At 45.5% G+C, this 23,681-nt stretch overlaps 1 protein-coding gene across 2 annotated transcripts; it reads right to left on the bottom strand.

Annotated features, from left to right (window-relative positions):
* Positions 1-593: 593 nt before the first annotated feature.
* Positions 594-23,610, bottom strand: CHCHD4 (coiled-coil-helix-coiled-coil-helix domain containing 4). Of its 2 annotated transcripts, none has more exons than XM_037051409.1 (3): positions 23,387-23,610; positions 5,394-5,492; positions 594-1,750 (listed from the first exon to the last, which is right to left on the bottom strand). In XM_037051409.1, exons 1-3 carry the CDS (start codon positions 23,415-23,417, stop codon positions 1,443-1,445), a joined length of 438 nt encoding a protein of 145 aa, XP_036907304.1. In that variant the 5' UTR covers positions 23,418-23,610; the 3' UTR covers positions 594-1,442. The 2 variants fall into 2 exon arrangements, with proteins under 2 accessions (XP_036907304.1, XP_036907312.1); XM_037051417.1 differs by having other exon boundaries at positions 23,396-23,610.
* Between the last annotated feature and the right edge of the window lie 71 nt (positions 23,611-23,681).

The raw sequence follows: 23,681 nt of genomic DNA, 5'->3' as shown, positions 1-23,681 counted from the left end.
ATGTTGGGGGCTGATCCAGGAAAAGGCCCACGTGCCAAGGAGCTGAGGGAGGACTTTGATCAACAGCCAGTGAGGAACTGAGGCCTTCAACCCAACAAACCACAGGGAACTGAATCCTGCCCAAAGCCACCTGAGTGATTTGGGAAAGCCCGTCAAGCCTCGAGTGGACTGCCACCCCAGCCAGCTTCGTGATCACAGCATAAGAGGCGGAGACAGAGGCCCGGGCAGGCCAGGTCCGGAATCCTGACCAACAGGAGCTGTGAGTTAACAGACACCTATTTCAAGCTGCTGTGTTTGGGGGCAACTTTTTACACCGCAATAGAGAACCAGTTCACCTGGGACAAATGAGGTATCACCGCGTCACCGCCTGAGCACTGTCCAGCAGTTCCCTTCAGCAAGTTACTTGGCCTGCAAGGGCTTCCTTCCCTCCCCTTCCCATGGGAAGAGCCTTCCCCACCTTGTGGGTTACGATGTCTGTCTGAAGGCACCTGGTTCACAAAAAACAGCTCGACATGGACACAACATAGAAAATGGGATCAAATTTCCTTACACAAAACATTTTTAATCAGTAAAAAGAAAGGACACCTTCAAAATCAGGTAAAAACCACGTTTTTCTTTTAATTGACTATTTAATTCACATTTCCTCCTGGGCTGCTACTTCAGTAAGAAGCAGGTCTCGCCTCTCAAGAACACTACACCTGGACAGGCTGAGGCACAGCCAGTGCGAACACAGGGTCGCGAACACAGGGTCCCAAACCAGGGCCTCTGGAAGAAGAAGAATAGCAAAACCCAGCTTTTTCTTTGTCTAGAAAGGGACTGAATCAGAGGGTCCAAAGCTTCACTTTCTAAAAAGAAAAACCTGGAGCGCAATGTAAAAATGGAAACCAAAATGTATCAGCAATGAAGCACAGTACCCTCCTCGTATTCCAAGGTGAAGGTGGTTTCTGAGAAATAAGTATCTGATTACCCGGCTTCTTGTGTTAGGAATGGCCCCTTCCAGCATTTTTAAAGGAAGATATTTATGTTTCTATTTCATTTCCAAACACGTATAAAGTCTACTGAAGGAAAGAAAATGAATCAGAATAAATCAGCTCACTTATAAGAGACACTCCTAGATAATGATTTTGGTTGCTGAGAATATTCAGCACATTATTTCAAAGTGGCAAAATCTGAGGTTATCTGAGGAAGAGAATTCAAAAGAGGCAGCTACATTCACTGACAAAATCACTTGAGACACACATACATACAAACCCATTTTTTTCAGTGTATATATGAAGGGGCCAAGGCCCCTGATCATCAAAATAAGTTACTTTTGTATTATAGTGCACAGAACAAAAGAGAAAAAGATGCTTTCTTGGAGAATGACCGAAAGGCATTTTGCTAAAGGTCCGTATCACTCTGCGGTGCAAGGCCCGGAGCCCAGTGCGGCAGCGCGGCCTTCATTAGCTTGACCCTTCCTTTTCTTTGGTTGCAGTGACCTCGGTGGGAGCTGTCTCTTCCGAATGTTCTCCTGCCTTCTTCTTTTCCTCCTCCTCCTCCTCCTCCTCATCTTGGGGATAGAGGTCCGGGTACTTCTGCATGCATTCCTGCATGGCCCGGAACTGGCTTACACAGTCTGATCCCTTGACATCCTCTGTGCTGTAGTGGAAGCAGGAAAAGGCCGACTTGAATTGTTCCCCACAGGGGCCACTGGCCATGCCCCCAAGGCAAGGGCAGTTCCAGTTAATGTCTCCACTTGGCAGGATCAATCCTGGAATAGGAAGATGGGCGAGGAAAACGTGAGGGATGCTCTCTAACGCTGAAAGAAAAGCAAAACCAAGTCCAGCTTTCATGGGCCACTTGAGAGGTGAACAGTATGAACTGCTGCCTGGCAGGCACCTGCCTGTGGACCTACCTCTTAGATTGGGCTTGGATGCCTGGAACAGGGCCAGCCTTCCTGGCTCAACTGGAGAGAAACCCCCCACTGGCGACTGTCTCCACGAGCAACACGGATCTATATTCTAAGCCACCTCCCAGGGCTCTGACTGTGTCCTAAGAACTATAGGCTGGAATCCATTTAGTCCAAAGTAGAAGCCACCACTTGGATGGTTAATGAGAACCTTTTTAAAGCCCAGACACTTGAAGAATCTGAGGTACTGCCCTGGCCGGTGTGGCTCCGTTGGTTAGAGCACTGTCTCATATGCCAAAATGTTGGCGGTTTGATTCCTGGTCAGGGCACATACCTAGGGTGCAGGTTTGATCCCTGGTAGGGGGAGTGTATGGAAGGCAATCAACTGATGTTTCTCTCTCTCTCCCCCACTTCCTTTCTCTTTCTCTGTAAAATCAATAAGCATATTTTAAAGAAAGAAGAAGCTGAGGTATCCATCTCCTCCTTCTACCCTCGGCTGCCTGCTTGCTCCTCAAGCCCCTCTTGCTCTGCAGCTGCTCTCAGAAGCCACACAGTGTGAAGCCTGGTGAAAACGAGGAGGCTGATCCTTCTGTGCTGCCGAGGAAGATGTCCGAGACATGTTCGCAAGGAAAAGGCTGGTGGCATACAGAGTGGTGTGGTTCCGTTCTTATAAAAATGAAAAATTTAGACCGAGACTAACCATATCAACCCAAGTGCTACACTGTACATAGGTGTTAGGGAGGGGCTAGGGTTTCAGATGGATTTTCATTTCAATATCATACAGGCCCCTATCTTTCAAATTTTACACTTTTTCTTATCTTTGAACTTTGTCCACATCCATATAGTATTTTCTGGTTTTCTAAAATGCTTTTAAGATGATGGCTCATGTTCAGCTTTGTGGCAGACATGGACGGAAATGTGATTCATACAGAATTCTCTTACATATGTCAACCACAGAGACTGAGCGTACTCTTTAAGAAAGACCCTTAAGTGCCCAGTGAAGTTACACTTGATTTTTCATTGCCAGGAAATACGTACATCTGGCATTCTGAGCTAACGTCCAAAGTCCTAGGCCTGGGCTGAACCCTGTCTCTTCATTTCGGCCTAGAAAGCTTCAGTGATCGACAAATCCGCTGGTGTGGTCACTCACTAGGAGACAGGCTGACAGTGGAAACGGCAGTGGGAACCGGCAGGCAGTTCCCCACTGGTCCCGCTGACCGCTGCAATGCACGTTCTCGTGCAATCCTTGTATGTGGTAAATCATGTACTCCTTTCAGCAACCTTCTGCAGTGGGTATTACTAATCCCAGTTTACAAATGAGGTTTCTGGGGTTCAGTGGGGTCCAGGTTGGTACTATAGCCAGGACCCTTACCATTCCCAGAGCCCATTTGCTCCACATCTCACCACCTCTCCCAACTTCACAACCCATCTCTGTGCTGGAAGCATTTACAAATGCTGCCCCCTGGAGGCCTGACACTGCCAATACATCGGTACAGTTTCCGAAAGAAATAACACTATAATGCTAACATTTAAAAGTAATAGTTCCAATTTGCAGGAGTCCTTGTATCACTATCTATCAGAGGAAGGTTAGTGAGAAAGCAGTAGTTCCTCACAGAGAACACTATGGTGCCGACCTGCACTTGAGGGACACAATGTAAAACACAATGATGGTAGCTGCAAACAATGAAGCTCAGATGCAGAGTGTCTTAAAACCAGTAATTCTGCAGTTGAGAGCTCAGAATCTAGGTCCCGGAGTTCTGTTTAATATGCTTCTTCACTATAATTGCTCACACGAAGGGGCTGCAAAGGCAAACACCCATGAAGTCTAAGCAGATATAGTGCATGTGACAGAAGCAGGTAGGAGAAAAATCAAGAGGAACGGGAACGACGGGCAGGAAATGGAGGGAAAGGCACAGCCTCAAGGCAGACGCATTCAGTTTTTATACAAATAGGACGGGGGCAGAGAAAATGAGAAATGATTTGTCCAGCAAGCCTCAGTCTCAATCCATTAAAGAAATGTGCTTAGCTAATGTGGACTTAAAGACCGGCAAAGGACTAGAATTTACATGTGATTTACTTTTCTTTTTCTTTTTTTTTAAAGATTATATTTATTTATCTTTAGAGGGGAAGAGAAGGAGAGAAACATCAATGTATGGTTGCCTCTCGTGAGTCCCCTACTGGGAACTGGCCTGCAACCCAGGCATGTGCCCTGACTGGGAATAGAACCGCGATCATGTAGTTCGCAGGCCTGTGCTCAATCCACTGAGCTACACCAGCCAGGGCTGATTTACTTTTCTTTCAAGAGTGTTGCCTGCAGATCACTCCTGTTGCTGTCCTTCAAAGGAACCCAACACTTTGTACAGTGTCTGCACTTCCTACTGTCCTCCAAAGGGTGCTTGCTACACAGGCCTCTGAGCTTTATTTTAATCCCTATAAGCAGTAGACAGTGTCCTACTTAAGAATATACACTTTAGGCCTGGCTGGTGTGACTCAGTGGATTGAACACCAGCCTGTGAACCAGGTCCCTGGTTTGATTCCCAACAGGGCACACACCTGGCTTATGGGCCAGGTCTCCAGCTTGCAAGAGGCAGCTGATCAAATGTATGTCTTGCATGTCAATGTTTCCTCCCTTCCTGTCTAAAATAATAAATAAAATCTTTAAAAAAGAATAACGAATATACACTTTAGTAAGCATTCGAAGAATTTTAACCAGGAGCCCATATTCTACAGGCAGCTCCTACAAGGTGTTTCAACCACATTAATCACCAATGGGCACCAGAAGGCTTTTCAGTTATTATCATGGATGTCAGAAATGGCTTTAGATTATTGGTGAAGGGAGTACTGTTTATATGACATATAGACTATGAACACAGCATACGTGTAGCCACCTTACACAGGCCAGAGTACATCCTAGTGAGGCCAACAGTCCAAAGCCTTTGCAGTGATGCCCCAGGTCCAGGTGACCATTACCTGAGTTGTGTGAACAGTTCTGACTAGGTTAGCTGAACCCTGCTGCTGGAAAACTCCAAGGAGAAGGCACCTCACAGAACAAGGTATGTGGCTCTTAGGTGCCTGTGTACTGACAGCCTGCAGATGTGGCAGAATTACGTCTTGTGACTTGACTGAACTCAGGATCCTCGTTACCTCATCTGGAACTGCCCAAATCCACTGACACCCCCCTCCAAAACTTAATGACTGGGAAGCATCCAACCAGCAGCTTAAGCTAATGCAAAAATTCAGAAGAAAAAGATGCAGAAGACTTCAGTGAGGAGAAACTCTTATGTTCTAGCCAAATGGCCAGGGAAGTATATCAGAATGGGGGCCTCAGAACAGCCCCTTACACCTCTGAGGGAGACAAACTCACTGTCCTGAATGATGGTCCATGGCTGAGGTACATAACTGAAAACCCAGCCTCGTCCAGGACAAAATGGGGAAGAAAATGTGAACGTTGAACTTTCCCCCCAGTTCATGTCTGTGGGTCCCTGGGAGGCCCCATGTCACTCACCATGCTCCTCATAAGGATCATTGGGATCATCAGCCACCAGCTCAGCAGTGCTTGGAGTTTCATGGTCTTCTTTGGTCACAAATATGATTCGATCCTTCCCTAGTGTTTAGAGGGCAGAGGAAGACACCTTTCACTCAAAAGCAGTGAATCAGCCCTAAAGCCAAAAGGGTAAGACAAACCAAGTTTGAAGACTGTCCCAAGGGAAATCCCAAAGTGAGGTGACCATCAAACTGCCCTCTCTGGGCTGAATTCCTGACTCTGCATGACGCACGGGTTAGCAGCCACTTTCACTGAGTACCTGTGGCTGGAACGAAAGCTCCACTGAGGTCTCAGGTGAGGAGGATGATAGCACACTCTGTCCACCATGTGTATCCTCCACACGGGAGATAAGATGCCCAGCCCTACCAAATGCAGCTGCATTTAGTCTCCAAATTGCTGACATTCCAGTGGTGCAACGAGTCTGTCTTCCTTCAAGAAATGAGCAGTCCTTTTCAGAGACCTCAGAGGGCGGGTGAGATCTTCAAGCTTACTCTCTGCCATGCTCCAGACAGCCGGTGTGTGCTGGAGGGGACTCCACACGTTTGGTGCCCTGGGTTTTGTGGCTGCCGCCCAGCGTACACCCCTTCATTGCCTGGCTCCGGTGGCTGAGGACACTTGTATTCTGGTGTCCCACAGAGCTGTGGCAAGCAAAGCGATTGTTCCTGGCAGGCAGCACCCCCCACCCCGGAACTGCACCGACAGTGGACTAAGGTAATCCTCTCCCACCCCAGGTCTTTCTGTTAAGGAGGTTTTTGCTTGTCTAGATTTTGGCGTGAGGGGCAGACTTCATATCTGGAAGACACCTAGTGGCTTATGGAACTGCTTTCCAGAAATGTAGGCTGGGGAGGCCGAATTGGTGATCTCCCTCTGCCATACTCCAACTTTCTGGTATCACCTAGAAAAGAGCGTATACACTTGTGGGAAGTCCTGATTTTTGTGACCGCCATCCAAGGGACACCTCCAGATTGCCTGGTTTTGGTAGCCAGAGGTATATATGCTTGTAGTCCCACAAGACTGTAGAGATTTGCAAACTTTTAGTAGTTGATGCCTGAGCCCAGGCTGGTGTGGCTCAATGGATTGAGTGCCAGCTTGTGAACCAAAGGGTCACCAATTTCATTGCCAGTCAGGGCACATGTCTGGGTTGCAGGCCAGGTCCCCAGTAGGTAACGCACTAGAGGCAAACACATGTTACCTTCATGTGTCATGTTACCTTCTCTCCCTCCCTTCCCCTCTCTAAAATGAATAAATAAAACTTAAAAAAAAAAGTCAATGCCTAAGTATCTAGCTTTCAGCAAGCCTGAATTTAGGTGCTGAGACTTTCCCTTTTCAGACACCGCCAGTTTGGGCACATCCTCCACTACCAGGAGCCATTACAAATACAATAGGCTGCTTGGCCAAGTCCAAAGATTGAGACAACCAAGAGCTGGGGCAGGGACGAACGACCAGCTTCACCTCCCATATGAGGTCACTTCTTCAAGGCTTAGGTTGTTTCAGCTAATGCATAGAAACCTACAAAGAGAGTCAAGGAGTATAAAGAAACAAAGAAATATGTTTCAAAAACAAATAAAAAACCAGCTAAAACTCAGGGAAAAATGAAGAACAAAACCAGTATAAACTTCCCTAACCCGGAGAAGGAAACAGATACCCAGATCCAGGACGTTCAGAGAGGCCCAGTGAAGAGGAGCCCAAAGATATCTATACCAAATCAGATTACAATGAAAACGTCACAAGTTAAAGATCAGGAGAGAATATAAAAAGTAGTAAGAGAAAAACTTGTTAAGTACAAGGGAAGCCCCATAAGGCAATCAGATTTTTTCACAAACTGTGTAGGTCAGAAGGGAGTGAAATGAGACATTCAGAGTACCAAAAGAAAAATAACTTCCTACCAAAAATACTATAACCTGCAAGGTTACCATCCAGAAATAAGTGAGAGCCCTGACTAGTATGGTTCAGAGCGTTGGACATCATCCTGCAAACTGAGGTGTCCCTAGTTCGACTCCTGGTCAGGGTACATGCCCGGGTTATGGGCCAGGTCCCTGGTTGGGGGTGTGTAAGAGGGAGCTGATTGATACTTCTCTTGCATATTGATGTTTCTCTCCCTCTCTTTCTCTCCTCTTCTCTCTCAGAAGTTAAATGAATAAAATGAGAGAAAAACAAATGAGAGAAAAAGGGTTTTCCAGACAAGCAAAAGCTAAAGGAGTTCATCACCACTAAACTGACCTTATGAAAAATGTTAAATGGACTTCTTTAAGTTGAGGGGGAAAAGGGTGCAAAGTAATAACAAGAACATATATGAAAGAATAAATTTCACTGGGAAGGCAAATATACAGCAAACGTAGTAGATTAAACACTTACAAAAGCAAGTAAATAGTTTAAAGACAAAAGTAAAAAAACTACAATTACAATAATTAGTTAAAGGATACACAAAATAAAAAGATGTAAAATGTGACATTAAAAACAAAATGTAGGCCCTGGCTGGTGTAGCTCAGTGGATTGAGCGCAGGCCTGTGAACCCAACAACCCTGACTGGTTCTATTCCCAGTCAGGGCACATGCCTGGGTCACAGGCCAGTTCCCAGCAGGGGAAGCACGAGAGGCAACCATACATTGATATTTCTCTCCTTCCCTTCCCCTCTAAAGATAAATAAATAAAATCTAAAAAAAAAAATCCCAACAAACAAAAATGTAGGGAACAGAGAATAATAATGTTGAGCTTTACAATGAACTTAAATTTTGTAAGTTGTTATCAAATTAAAAATAGCTTTATATACAATATACATAAGTTGTTACATGTATACTTATGATTACTGTAAAGCAAAACCTGTTGCAAATATGCAAAAGATAAAGGAAAAGGAATATAAGCAAATTGCTAAAGAAAGTCATCAAACCATGAGAACAAGAGAAGAAAAACTACAAAATTGTCAGAAAAATATTAACAAAATGCAATAAGCACAAACCTATCAATAATTATTTATGCACCTAACATAGGAACACCTAAATATAAAAAGCAAGTATTAACAGACTTAAAGGGAGAAATAGCAATCCAATAACAGGTGACTTTAGTACTCCAGTTACATCAATAAATAAATCATTAAGATAGAAATCAATTAAGGAAACATTGGCTTTAAACAACATGTTAGACCAGATAGACTTAAAGGCATTTGCAGAACGTTCTATCCAAACAACAGAACACACATTCTTCTCACGTGCATATGGAACAGTTTCTGAGATAGATCACGTTAGGCCACAAATCAAATCTTAATACATTTAAGGAGTTCTGGCCAAATGGAGGTATAGGTAGATACACTTTGCCTTCTTGCCAAACCAAAAGGAGGAAACAACCAGTCTAAAAACAAAAAACAAGCAGAACTGTCAGAAAATTCAAGTATATGAAAGTCCCACAACCAAAGAGTTTAAAAAGAAATATTCATCCAAACTGGTAGGAGGGGCAGAGAGGGGCAGCCGGGGGAGAGGACACAAGGCTTCAGCAGTGGCTGGTGGACCAGGTGGGTGAGGTGGCACCTGCAGACTGGACGGTCCCACATGCAAGTGCAGATAAACTGGGAGGAACAACTGGGGAGTGAGACAGACCACACAACCCAGGATTCCAGCACTGGCAAGATAAGGCCTCAAACCTCTGACTGTAAAAACCTATGGATGTTGTGGCGGCGGGAGAAACTGCCAGTCTCTTGAAAACGGGGCGAGAGCCGTGCAATTGGCATTGCTCCCTCTCTGACCCTTCCCCCACATACAGTGCCACAACCCAGCAATGTGGGTTGCTCCGACCTGGTGAATACCTAAGGCTGTGTCCCGTACAATGTAACAGGTATGCTGAGACAAACGAANTGGGTGAGGTGGCACCTGCAGACTGGACGGTCCCACATGCAAGTGCAGATAAACTGGGAGGAACAACTGGGGAGTGAGACAGACCACACAACCCAGGATTCCAGCACTGGCAAGATAAGGCCTCAAACCTCTGACTGTAAAAACCTATGGATGTTGTGGCGGCAGGAGAAACTGCCAGTCTCTTGAAAACGGGGCGAGAGCCATGCAATTGGCATTGCTCCCTCTCTGACCCTTCCCCCACATACAGTGCCACAACCCAGCAATGTGGGTTGCTCCGACCTGGTAAATACCTAAGGCTGTGTCCCGTACAATGTAACAGGTATGCTGAGACAAATGAATATAGCCCAAGTGAAAGAACAGATCAAAAGTCCAGAAAAATTACAACTAAGTGACAAGGAGATGGCCAATTTATCAGATATAGAGTTCAAAACTCTGGTAATCACGGTGCTCACAGAAATGATTGAGTATGGACACCAAATAAAGGAAGAAGCGAAAGCTATACAAAGTGAAATAAAGAAAAATATACAGGGAACCAACAGTGAAAGGAAGGAAACTGGGACCCATACCAATGATTTGGAACAAAAGGAAGAAATAAACATTCAACCTGAACAGAATGAAGAAACAATAATTCAAAAAAATGAGGAGAGGTTTAGGGACCTCTGGGACAACTTTAAACATTCCGACATCCGAATCACAGAGGTGCCAGAAGGAAAAGAGGCAGAGTAAGAAATTGAAAACTTATTTTTTAAAAGATTTTATTTATTTATCTTTAGAGGGGAAGGGAAGGAGAGAGGGAGAGAAACATCAATACATGGTTGCCTCCCATGTGTCCCCCATTGGGAACTGGCCTGCAACCCAGGCATGCCCCCTGACCGCGAATCGAACCGCGACCGCGCGGCTCGCAGGCCCGCGCTCAATCCACTGAGCCACACCAGCCAGGGCTGCAAACTTATTTAAAAACTAATGAACCACTCCCCCCCAATCTGGCGAAGGCAATAGACATACAAGTCCAGGAAGCTCAGAGAGTCCCAAACAAGTTGGACCCAAAGGGGAACATGCCATGGCACATAATAGTTAAATTACCCAAGATTAAAGATAAAGAGAGAATCTTAAAAGCAGCAAGAGAAAAGGAGACAGTTACCTACAAAGGAGTTCCCATTAGACTATCAGCTGATTTCTCAAAAGAAACCTTATAGGCAAGAACGGGCTGGAAAGAAATATTCCAAGTTGTGAAAAGCAAGAACCTATGACCTAGATTACTCATTCCAGCAAAGCTATCATTTAGAATGGAAGGGCAGATAAAGTGCTTCCCACATAAGGTCAAGTTAAAGGAGTTCACCATCACTAATCCCTTATATGAAATGTTAAAAGAGACTTAATCTAAGAAAAAGAAGATCAAAACTATGAACTCTAAAATGACAACAAACACAGCTATCAACAACTGAACCTAAAAAAAAACAACCCAAAACAAAAACAAACTAAGCTAACAGCTAGAACAGGAACAGAATCACAGAAATGGGGATCATGTGGAGGGTTATCAGTGGGGAGGGGGGAGGAGAATGGGGGAAAAGGTACAGGGAATAAAGAGCATAACTGATAGGTGCAACATAGACAGGTGGAGGTTAAGAATAGTATGAAAATGGAGAAGCCAAAGACCTTATATGTACAACCTATGGACATGAACTAAGTGGGGGGAATGCTGGAGGGAATGGGGGTACTGGGCAGAGGGGAATAAAGGGGAGAAAAAAGAATGGGACAACTGTAATAGCATAATCAATAAGATATACTTGAAAAAGGTCTTAATAAATTTAGGAGAATTGAAATCATATCAAGCATTTTTCCTGACTACAACAGTATAAAATCAGAAATTAACGACACAATGAAAATGAGAAATTCACAAACATGTAGAGAGATTAAACAATATGCTATTGAACAACAAATGATTCAGAGAAATAAAAAAACACCTGGAGAAACAAAAATGGAAATTTAAATACCAAAATTTAGGGGATACAGCAAAAGCAATTCTAAGAGGAAAGTTCACAGCAGTAAATGCCTACCTCAAGAAACGAAAACAGCTTCAATAAATAAGCTAATTTTATACCTCAAGGAACTAGGGAAAGAATGAAACCCAAAGACAGGAGAAGAAAGGAAATAACAAAAATTAGAGCAGAAGTAAATAAAACAGAGACTACAAAGACAATACAAAAGAGCAATGAAACTAAGAACTGGTTCTTTAAAAAAATAGAATTGATGAATATTTAGCTAGAATCACCCAGAAAAAAAGAGAGGACACAAACAAAATCAGAAATGAAAGAGGGGATGTTATACCTGATATGGTGGAAATACAAAGGATCGTAAGACATTACTATAAACAAGTACACACCAACAAACTGGATGACCTGTAAGACATGAATAAATTCCTGGAAACCCACAACCTACCAAGACTAAATCATGATGAAAGAGAAAATCTGAACTGACCAATTACTATAACAATATTATTAACTGAATCAGTTTTCAAAACCTACAGAAAAATAGAGTTCCAGCCAAGATGGAGGCATAGGTAGACACACTGTGCCCCCTTGAACAACCAAAATAAGGACCACAACAATTCAGAGACAAAGTAACAACCAAAACGGAAAGAAAATTGAACTGTATGGAAGTCCGACAACCAAGGAGTTAAAATAGACACATTCATCCAGACCAGTAGGTGGGACGGAGTCGGGCGGCCGACCAGAAAGGGGTCACTGCACAAAAAGCAGTGACACCAAACATGCAAGGAGGCGCCGGGCAGATTCTGGGCACCCAGGCGGTGTCTGGTAGACCCCGGGCGTGGGGTGGCAATGGGAAAACCCAGTGAGGTAGCGACTGAGAAGTGGGGCACTACGCACAAGGTGGTTGGCTGATCAGGCAGAGGTCCCAGATTCATGTGCAGATAACTGGGGAGCGAGGCAGATCATGCAACCCTGGGGTCCTAGCGCCAGGAAATAAAGCCTCAAAACACTGATTGAAAACACTTATGGGGAGGGCCCTGGCTGGTGTAGCTCAGTGGATTGAGCGCAGGCCTGCGAACCACAGGATCGCGGTTCGATTCCCAGTCAGAGCACATGCCTGGGTTGCAAGCCAGTTCCCGGTTCGTGGCAGGGGACGCACGAGAGGCAACCGTACATTGATGTTTCTCTCTCTCTCTCTCCTTCTCTTCCCCTCTAAGATAAATAAATAAAATCTTTAAAAAAAACAAAAAGAAAGAAAACACTTATGGGGGTTAAGGCGCAGGGAGAGATGCCCACCCTCACAGGAAAGTTCGTTGGAGAAACCCATAGAGTCCTAGAATGCACACAAGGCCACTAACATGGGAATCAGCACCAGAAAGGCCTAGTTTGCTTGGGGGAAGCAGCAGAAGGGACTGAGGTGCAACAGAGAGCGGAGGAGAGTGCCATTTTTTTCCTCTCTCAGAACCCGTCTCCACATACAGCATCACAACCCAGAGACTAGGGTTGCCCTGCCCTAGTGAACATCTAAGGCTCCGCCCCTCATATGTAACAAACGCAAACAGACCAAAATATTATGGCTCAAACAGAAGAACAGCTCAAAGCCCCAGAGCCAATACTTCTAAGCAACCAAGAGATAGCCATCCTATCAGATGTACAGTTCAAAATACTGGTGTACAAGATGCTCACAGAACTGGTTGAATTTAGTCACAAACTAGAGGAACAAATGAAGGCTTCACTAAGTGAAATGAAGCAAAATGCATAGGGAACCAATAGTGATGGGAAGGAAACTGGGACTAAAATCAACTGAGTAGACCAGAAGGAAGAAAGAAACAACCAAACAGAAAAGAATGAAGAAACAAGAATTTTTAAAAAATGAGGAGAGGCTTAGGAACCTTCAGGACATCTTTAAACATTCCAACACCCGAATTATAGGGGTACCAGAAGGGGAAGAGGAACAGCAACAAGTGGAAAACTTATTTGAACAAATAATAAAGGAGAACTTCCCCAGTCTGGCAAAGGAAATAGACTTCCAGGAAATCCAGGAAGCTCAGAGAGTCCCAAAGAAGGTGGACCCAAGGAGGAACATACCAAGGCACATCATAATTACATTCACCAAGACTAAAATGAAGGAGAGAATCCTAGAAGCAGCAAGAGATAAGGGGACAGTCACCTACAAAGGAGTTCCCATCAGACTGTCAGCTGATTTCTCAAAAGAGACCTTACAGGCAAGAAGGGGCTGGAAAGAAGTATTCCAAGTCATGAAAGGCAAGGACCTACATCCAAGATTGCTCTATCCAGCAAAGCTTTCATTTAGAATGGAAGGACAGATAAAGTGCTTCTCAGATAAGGTGAAGTTGAAGGAGTTCATCATCACCAAGCCCTTATTATATGAAATGTTAAAGGGACTTATCTGATAAAAAGAAGGTGAAAATATGAACAGTGAAAGGACAGCAAACTCACAGTTATTAACAACCACACCTAAAACACAAGCAAACTAAGCGGACAGCTAGATCAGGAGCGGAACCATAGAAATGAAGATCACATGGAGGGTTAGCAACAGTGGAGTGGGAGGAGGAGAAGGGGGGAGAAGGTACAGAAAATAAGTAGCATAGACGGTAGGTAGAAAACAGACAGGGGGAGGGCAAGAATAGTATGGGAAATGTAAAAGCTAAAGAACTTAAGACACATGGACACAAACTAAAGGGGGGGATATGTGGGAGGGAGAGGGTGTGCAGGGTGGAGGGAAATGAAGGGGGGAAATGGGACAACTGTAATAACATAATCAATAAAATATATTTTTTTAAAAACCCTACCGAAAAACAAAAGTCCAGGACCAGGCAGCTTCACTGGTACATTCTACAAAACATTCAAAGAGATATTGGAAGAGGAGGGAACTCTTCCAAACTTATTTTATGAGGCTAGCATTACCCTGATACCAAAACCAGACAAGGATGCCATAAGAAAAGAAAATTACAGGCAGCATCCCGGATGAACACAGATGTAAAAATCCTCAGCAAAATATGAGTAGACCAAATTCAACAATATATTAAAAGAGCCATACACCATGATCAAATGAAATTCACTCCAGGGGAGGGAGGGTGTCCAACACCCACAAATCAGTCAATGTGACTCACCACATTAACAAACTGAAGAATAAAGACCACACGATCATCTCAATCGATGCAGGAAAAGCGTCTGACAAAATTTAACACCCATTTATGCTAAAAACTCTCCACAAATCAGATATAGGGGGAGCATATCTCAACACAGTAAAGGCCATATTTGGCAAGTCCACAGCAATTACATTCAGTGGTGAAGCTGAAAAGTGTTCCCCTAAGATCAGAAACAATACAAAGATGCTCGCTCTTGCCACTTTTATTCAACATAGTATTGGAAGTCATAGCCAGAGCAGTTAGGCAAGAAAAAGAAACAAAAGGCAACCAAATTGGAAAGAAAAAAAAAACTGTCTCTATTTGCAGCTGACATATTATAATATAGAAAACCCTCAACACCATCAAAAAGTTGTTAGAGCTAATGAATACAATAAAGTTTCAGGATACAAAATCAATATACAAAATCTGTTGAGTTTCCATAAACTAATGATGAATTATCAAAAAGAGAAATTAAGAAAACAATCCCATGTACAACTGCATCAAAAAGAATAAAATACCTAGGAATAAATTTAACCAAGGAGGTAAAAGCCCTGTATATTAAAAACTACAAGATATCAATGACAGAAATTGAAGATACAAACAAATGAAAAGGCATTCCATGCTCATAGATTAGAAGATTATTGTTAAAGTGACCATACTAACCAAGGAAATCTACACATTCCGGGGAATCCCTATCAAAAATTTAACGGCATTTTTCATGTATGAAATAGAAATAGAACATGTATGGAACCATGAAAAACCCTAAATAACCAAAGCTACTGAAGAAAGAACAAAGCCAAAGGCATCATGCCCCAATTTTAAACTATATTAAGAAAGGTAAAATAATTAAAACATATGGCACTGGCATAAAACCAGACACACAAATCAGTGGAACAGAACAGAGTTCAGAAGGAAACCCAGGCACACACGGTTGATGAAGGTATAGTGGAGGAGTCGAGAATACCAACACAGGGGAAAGCACAGCCTCTCCACCCAGTGCTGTCGGGGGGCTGGAGAGCCACATTCGAAAGACTGAAGCTGGACCACTGCCTTACAACATGCACAAATTAAGCCAAAATGAATTAAGAACTTGAACATAAGATCCGAAATCACAAAGCCCTAAAGAAAACAGGCAGCAAGCTCCTTGACATAGGTCTTGGCAATGATTTTTAAAATTGGATACCACAAACAAAAGCAACAAAAGCAAATGTAAACACATGGGATCACATCAAACTAAAAAGCTTCTGCCCGGAAAAGGAGGTCATCAACAAAATGAAAGGCAACCTGCAGAATGGGAGAAAATATTTGCAAATCATGTATCTGACAAGGGGCTAATATGCAAAATATGTCAATGTGATATACAATGGCATAAAAAAGTCTGCTAAAATATGGGGAGATCTAAATACACATTTTTCCAAGAAAGCTATACAGATGGCTAACTAGTATATACAAAGATATTCTACATCACTAATCATCAGGGAAATGCAATCAAACCACAGGAGCTATCACCTCACACCTGGTAGAGTGGCTACTGCTAAAGAGACTAGAAATAACAGGTGCCAATGAGGATACGAAGATAAGGGACCCTTGTGCACTGTTGGTGGGAATATAAACTGGTACAGCCTCTACTGAAAACAGACAGCGATGTTCTGGCTGGTGTGGCTCAGTTGTTTGGAGCATTGTCCTGTAAACTGAAAGGTCAAAGGTTCGATTCTCGGTCAGGGCATGTAGGAGAGGCACCCAATTAATGTTTCTGTCTCACGTTGACATTTCTCTCTCTCTCCCCTTCCCTTCCCCTCTCTCTAAAATCAATAAGCATGTGCTTGGTGAAGATAAAAAAAAAGCATGGAGGTTTCTCAAAAAATTAAAATAGAACTATTCTATGATCTAGCAATTCCACTTCTGGGTCATTTATTCATGGAAAACAAAAACACTACTCAAAAAGATATATGCTATGTTTGTTGTACTATTTACAATAGCAAAGGCATGGAAATAAGCTAAGTATCTATTGTTGATGAATGAATAAAGAAATTGTAGTGTGTATGCAATGGAATATTATTCACCCATAAAAATGAAACCTTGCCATTTGCAACATCATGGATGGGCCTTGAGAGCATACACTGAGGTAAGATGGAGAAAGACAAATGTCATATGATCTCCCTTACAGGCGGAATCTAAAACAAAACAAAAAAAGCTTATAGATACAGAGAGCAGATTTGTGGTTGTCAGGGGGAGAAGGGGGTGAAAGAAGTGAAGTGGTTTTTTGTGTGTTTGTTGTAACGGAATTTAAAAAAATATGACTTGCTTCCAGCTCCCCAGGGATTCACCCCCAGGGGTCACAATGCACAAGCAGCCCGAGCACGAATGAGCACTGTGCGACGGGAGAAGTGACGGCGGTGTGACCGCCGGCCAGCAGCCCACTGCAGCCGCTCCGCTGATGCAGCCACACTCTGTGTGTCCAAGAAGCCACCCTGCGGGAAAACACCCCAGTCACTTGCCTCTGAAAGGCAGGAGTCTGACAGTGCCTCTGGTCAAGACTCCCGCTAGGCATCTTGGGCTCCTAATCGTGGCTGGGAGAAGGAAGGGATCAAGATGGTGGGGGACACTGTGGAAGTTCCTCAGAGTCCGTGGGGTCTTGGGGGCAATTTTCCAACAAGTGGGCCTGGGGGAGAAGTTATTTCGCCAAAGTACTGGTGTCATTAACTTCTGCAGCTTGTTATTTTTAGAATAATAAGCTGGGCAGCAGGGTCAGGATTGATGTCCTCCAAAGACCAGCATCAGGAAGGCAGCGCAGCCAGGGCAAGCACCCACAGCCCCATGTACCTGGCTACCAGAGGGTCCGGGGCCTCCAGGAAAGCAAGGAGGTGGGAGCCAAATGCATTTTATACGAGGAGGTTCTCCTCATGGGAGGCAGGGGAAACGGAATCAGCACTGAATGAACCAGGATGGGTGTATTCCACGGCTCGCTTCATCTAACCTTACAGTGAACCTATAAAGTTTTATCACCCTCATTTTACACAGCACAAAAAGCAAGGCCCAGAGTGGTGACTCAAAGTCAACCCACGGGAAATGCAAGCAGGCACCTCACCCACTGGACTCCCTTCTGGATTCTCCCCTACACCTTTGCTTCCTAAACTTTAGGACCATCTGCACAGCAGGTATCTGTGTGATATTCCCACTGTGGGTGGGAGCACCTTCTCCTCGACACCACACATGCTGCACGGTCATCAGTGTCCCCTGTAGTCCCTGGAGGGCTTGCCCTCTCTAGGTCCTGTGTGTCAGCTAGCTCCTGCCATCTGGCCATTGCTCTCACAGGAGACAGCAGGAGGCCCATTTTCAGGTGGTGACCTGAGGCTCTGGAAAGAGGCTGGCTCACACAGGGCTGGAATTTGAACCCAGCTCAGGGACTGCAAAGGCCATCTACAGAGATCCTCCCCACATTGCCCCCCGCCCCCCGAAATGATGATGATGGCTTGACACAGAGTACTTAGCATGACCAGGACACTACTGTGTGCTTTGGGCAGGAATAAATGGTCCGTATAATACTGACCCAATCCCTGACCAAGTAGCTTAGAATTAAGTCAATGAATGTTTGCTGAGTGCATCAACAGAAGGTTCCTTCTAAGCTACTGGTACTTACCTGGAGGAGGGAAAGACACATTCATTCTATAGCCCTACTAACCACCCTCTCTGACCCAGGAGATCTGGGATGATGGGGGTCTCTTCTAAAAGGGGCTGGGAGATGCCTAGCATTTAAGGCTTCTCCAGGCACCATCCAAACGTGCCCTTGGACAGGGCCTTAGTCAGTGGCCTGGTGTGAACTAGCTGCTGGGGCAGCAGAGGCCAGGCCTGCAGAAGTGTGGCTGAGAGCTGCTAGTGTTTTCTCTTATTATTTCGTACTTTCCTCTGCTTTGGGTTTAAGATAGCTCAGTCACAGGTGCGGCTAAGGGAAACCAAGGGAAAAATGCTGGGCCCATGATTGGGCTGCTGTATTGAAGGAAGCAGCTTGCGGCAAGTATGGGGGTGACAGCAAAAAACAGGGACACCTTCAGTGAAAAGGGCAGTTGAGGGGCAGAGAGAAGTCACCTTGGTGCCCCATGCCCTTTCTGCACTGGGCCGCAGTAATGACAGGTGCCCACCAGCGTGCACAGGGCCTAGACCTCCAGTGCATCTGAGGTTTCCATCGGAGCTGGTCTCTGCCCACAGGCAGCACATTTTACCTCAGGGAAGACTGCTTTCCCCATGTGGCCTGGGCAAGGATTTGAGCCAGGCAGCCAGGGCACGTCCCAGTAACCAGTGACCTTGGTGATCCTGGTCAGTTTCAGAAAACTCGAAAGCAACCTGCAAAAATGCTGAATGCTAAGCAGAGTCGGCCGACTGGGAAGTTCTCAGCGCAGCTCTGATGGTTGTTTACCAGGATCTACCAGTGATGAGGCCGAAAGGCCTGGTCTCACCCCAAATTAAATCAAGCTCTCTAGCATGCTCACGTTGCTCACTGGTTTCACAGGTAGCTGTGATACACAGCCAGGTGTCGGTATCATAATCCCACCTAGAATGCTCCAAGTCCCTCCCAGAGCTGAGTCCTTTCAAGTACCTTCCTGGACATCCCTCTGAGAGAGGTTATACTTGATGGGCAATGTGATATTGTGATTTATAATAAGAAATATACATATTTCCAGGCCTTCACTTCCTGGAATGTTTAAAAGTGAAGACAAGGCCCTGACTACTGTGGCTCTGTTGGTCGGGTAATGTTCCCCAAATCAAAAAGTCACTGGTTCAATTCCTGGTCAGGGCACGCGCCAAGGTTGTGGGTTTGGTCCCTGGTTGGGGGCGTGTATGAGGCAACCAAGTGATGTTTCTTTCTCACATTGATGTCTCTCTCTCTCTCTCTCTCCCCTTCTCCCTCCCTTCCCCTCTCTCAAATAAATAAATAAGTTTTTTTTAAACCTAAAAAAAAAGTGAATAGAAAGACAATGCTTAGCTACTCTTAACAGACCTAACTGTGAAGGAAAGAACTAGTCCTAAGAATGCCAGCTAGTGGGGTAATCAGGCACCTTCTTCGGGTCTCAGAAAAACAGGTCCCCCACCAGCTTAGCCAGTCTACCATGGTAAACAAAGAAAGTGAAACAAATTTGTCTGCCCTGAAATCCTGCTCATACGGCTCCAATGACAGGCTAAAATGGCCAAGAACAGAGACAATCAGAGGCTAGAGCTGTCAATCAAGTTTTGGAAGAGGAAAGGCTGACAGCAGAGTGCCCTCTGACCCACGGATGGAGAATGCTGAACCCAAGGCACTCAAGGAGGGCACATCCGCTAGAAGATCAGCCCCATCCCAGGATCCTGCTAAGGGGGCGAATCCAAGGCCCCAGGGGTCCCTCTGAAAGACTCTCCAGACCCCCACTCTGGAGTGGGGCTGAGGACAGGACTGCCTGAGCAGCTGGACACCAAGACACCCCCGATTCTGAAGTTTTACTCTCTGTACAGCCATCCTCTTCTCCTGTCTCCTCTTACACCGTCATCCTCAGATCAGGTTGGCTCCAGCTTCAAATACGTCTACAAGGATCTGCATCCCTCACACAACCCTATCTTTCTCTATTTGCTCCCACCGTCCCAGCACCTTCTTACAGCTACTCGAACACGCCGAGCACATGCCTCCCTTCGGGCCTTTGCACAGGCCGTTCTCTCCTCCAGCAGCACCTCTCTCTCCCTCAGGTGCCTCAGCACCACCTGCTCGGGCGCCTCCTTCCTTGACCGCTCGGCAGCTCCTTCACCCTGCTTTATTTTTCTCCAAAGCACTTCTCACCTAACATATTATGTATTTTACTGCTCATCTCCGTCACTGAAATGTCAGCTCCCAGGGACAAGGGTTTACCTTTTTCATTCACTGCAGTATCCCCAGAGCCCGGAACAGTGCCCAGAACACAGTGGGTAATCAATATCTGTTGAAAAAGTGAATGGAGAAACTGAACTCTGGATGAGGACATGCAGCAGAGGGGTAGGAAGACGGAATGATTGTCGTGATTAAGTGTGGTAGAGAACCCTATTGGATGGGGGGCCTCATTTTTCCCCTAGAAAGGGGTATATGAACGTGCACGGGATCATTACCCATCAGAATCTCTGAGCACATCCAACCCAGGAGTGCCCACCGTGCCACGAGGGCAGATTGTGCCACCTACACTCACTAATAATATGCACGGTGGATGGCATGTCAGAGGTGCTCAATAAATGTTTGTTGACTGAATAGGAGAGAGCAGGCTCAGCATCAGACAAAGAGGAAACTAAAGGGACAACAGGGAAACGCTGACCCAGGAAAGTGTGGGTAGCTCAAGGCCAGGGAGCAAGGCTGAGCCCTGCCATGGAATGCCTTGAATGCCAAGCTAAGGCCTTTGGCTTGAGGCTGGGTGATGGGGTGGACCCCGGAGGTAAATTTGCATAGGCAAGTGATTCAATCAGAACAGAGTTCAGGTATGTGTGTGAGTTTAGTCAGACAAAGATTTCAGCGTCCATTAGACCAGGCTGTAGGCTAGATCTTGGGAATATGCCCCATCTAGTTCTCTTACTTCAGTGGGAGAAGACCGACAAGAAACATGATGACAAAAATAAACCAAGTGGCCCTGGCTGGGTAGCTCAGTTGGTTACAGCATCGTCCTGATACCCAAAGGTTGTGGGTTTGATCTCCAGTCAGGGCTCATACAAGCAGCAACCAATGTGAAGGAACAATGGAATTAGGAATGAGGCAAAGGATGTATCATGATTTTTAAAATTTTACTAAGATTTTTATCTAACGCTTGAAAATGTTTGAAATACTTTTATCTCCCAAGTCCAATAAACACCATATTCTGATAACTACAAATACCAAATTAAAAAATGGGTGCATAAACAAGTGGAACAACAAATTGATGTTTCTCCCTTTCTCTCTCAAATCAACAAATAAAACTTAAAAAACAATAAACAAAGTACTGCCATAAAATTTAGGATATGAAAGACACCAAAGGAGAGGAAGACCTCTCTGAGGTGTCATGTGAGCTGAATCTTCATGGCCGAGGGGCCAGCCACAGGAAAAGCTGAAGGATGCACCAGGCGAAGGGAAGAGCCGCAAGTCCAGTGTGGCTGAGCAATGCCGGAGTGGTTAGCGATCAGGATGCAGCCAGGTCAAGCAGGAGCTGGAATATTATATAAGCCCTTCCTTACATGGCAAGGGGTTTGTGATCATTTTTCTAAGTCCCATGAGAAACATAAAAAAAGTTGGTAGAAAAACAAAAAGTTGGGGACTTAGGGGACAGTGGGTATTGATAAGATAAAAACCAGGGAAGGTCTGAAAGTGAGCACTTTCAATTCTCACCCCTACACTGAGAGAGAAGAAAGATCTTTGAACCAGGAAAAGATCAAGATCCAAGCTTTGGTGGAAGATGGGGCTGCCTCTCCTTCCCAGAGAACATGCGGCACCTAGAAATCCTCAAGGGCAAGGAGGGAGTCTTATTTATCTGCACAGCCTTATTATACCCAAAAGGCTTAAATTTACTTGCTAAATGACAAAGTAAATTAGAGACTCAGAGAAAGAAAATGAAAAACAAGAGACCTACTGACTGACAAAGTGGAGAGGGCAGAAGACTTTTATCCACAGCACAATTAAGTACTAATCAACATAAACAGTACTCATTAGCAACTAATTAAGTATGTGGCTTTATGACCCAGGAAAGAGGAAATCTTCAAAGTAAGATTGGGTGGAGGAAACAAACTTAGCATTTTATTTATTTATCTTTTTTAGAGGGGAAGGGAGGAGAGAGGGAGAGAAATATCAATGTATGGTTGCCTCTGGTGTGTCCCCTACCGGGAACTGGCCTTCAACCCAGACATGTGCCCTGACTGGGAATCGAACTGCGATTGTCTGGTTTGCAGGCCCGTGCTCAATCCACTGAGCTACACCAGCCAGGGCAAGCTCAGCATTTTAGACTAAGCTGTTTCCCTAACTTGATATAGGTATGACCTTGGGTTGGTCATCTTCTCTGGGCTTCAGATTGCCCGAATTAAATTGAGGGAGCTGGACTATTCAGCCAAGAATTTCTCAGGTGGCTCCTCAGGGGTCCACTATCCCTGTCACCTGGGACACAAAAAGTTCTTCAAGAATATCTGCTGAATGAATTAAGACCAAATACTTTTAACTTCTCATTTTACAAGTTTGGAAACGGAGGCCTGGAAGCTTCTGAACTAACTGAGCCCAACTTTGTGTGTGTGGTGGTGGGCGGGAGGTGTTGGGGGTGGTGTCTTCCGAAAGAGGGCTCCCTGGAATCCACTGGGCACCAGATTGGATAGTGCAGTTCTGGAATCAGACTGCTAGGGCTCAAACCCCAGCTCCACGACTTACCCGATCGCGTGGCTTTAGCCAAGTCACTCTGAGTCTTAAGCAGGGCTTGACTTACAAAAGTCTCTGCGAGATCAATGATAAGCCCTGTAAAGCTCCTTGAAGAATGCCTGATAGAGGTAGCTGGGGCTTAATAAATGTTCTTTTTGTTGGTACTTCTACCGCTCTAGCACAAAGCCTAACCAGAGTGGCAACCTTTCAGGAGTTACAAGGCACGTGCAAATCGTAACACGTGCTGTGCGGGAAAAGCGAGAGTAATAATTAGTGTCAATAAATTCCAAATTGTGAGCCAAAGGAAACGTGCTCAGTACTACCCTTACCGGCTCCGGTCTAGTTTATAAACTACCAGGAGCTGGTCCCTCTGAGGCTCGGGTTTGAGCCTCGCCATGACCTTAGACCAGCCTCCTCTCTCTGTCTCAGTTTTCTCATCTGCAAAACGGGGCTGGCAACCCTGCAGCCCACCCGGCTCCAAAGGCCCCAAGGAAGGTCCGCCGGTCCGCCTCCGGTTGCCCACACTTGCACTGGGGCCCCTGACTGCCCGAGCCTGCGGGGGCAGCAGAGACCCAGTAGAGGCCCGCGTAGGCCGGTCTCCATGGCAGCTCACCTTCCCTACCTTCCTGCCGGCAGTAGGACATGGCCGCAGCCCAGAGCTCAGACTTCCCAGTGGTTGCGGTGGCAGCGACGGCAGCGGCGGCGGCTCCACGCCGTGACCTCTCCTCTGGCAGGGCGGAAGGCTCCGAGGCCCGCGCGAACCCGCCCCCTCCAGGCCTGTCCGCCGCGCGCCTGCCTCAGCGCCTTCCCACTTCCAGCCGGGGGACCCCCTCAGCAGAGAACTACATTTCCCAAGAGGCTGCGCTCCGCCCGGCCACTCTTCAGGCAGACTTCAGGAAGACTACACT

This window comes from Sturnira hondurensis, unplaced genomic scaffold (genome assembly GCF_014824575.4).
Source record: "Sturnira hondurensis isolate 20B ecotype Veracruz unplaced genomic scaffold, ASM1482457v3 Scaffold0000867, whole genome shotgun sequence".
Taxonomy (NCBI): Eukaryota; Metazoa; Chordata; class Mammalia; order Chiroptera; family Phyllostomidae; genus Sturnira; species Sturnira hondurensis.
This window is presented reverse-complemented; position numbering and strand designations above follow the sequence as displayed.

What these genes read in the sequence shown, in the direction of transcription:
- CHCHD4 (XM_037051409.1), bottom strand. Translation starts at nt 23,417, where the DNA reads ATGTCCTACTGCCGGCAGGAAGGTAGGGAAG. An exon ending in CCGGCAGGAAGGTAGGGAAG is followed by an intron (nt 5,493 to 23,386) that starts GTGAGCTGCCAT and finishes TCTAAACACTAG; the next exon opens with GGAAGGATCGAATCATATTT. An exon ending in TGATCCTTATGAGGAGCATG is followed by an intron (nt 1,751 to 5,393) that starts GTGAGTGACATG and finishes TTCCTATTCCAG; the next exon opens with GATTGATCCTGCCAAGTGGA.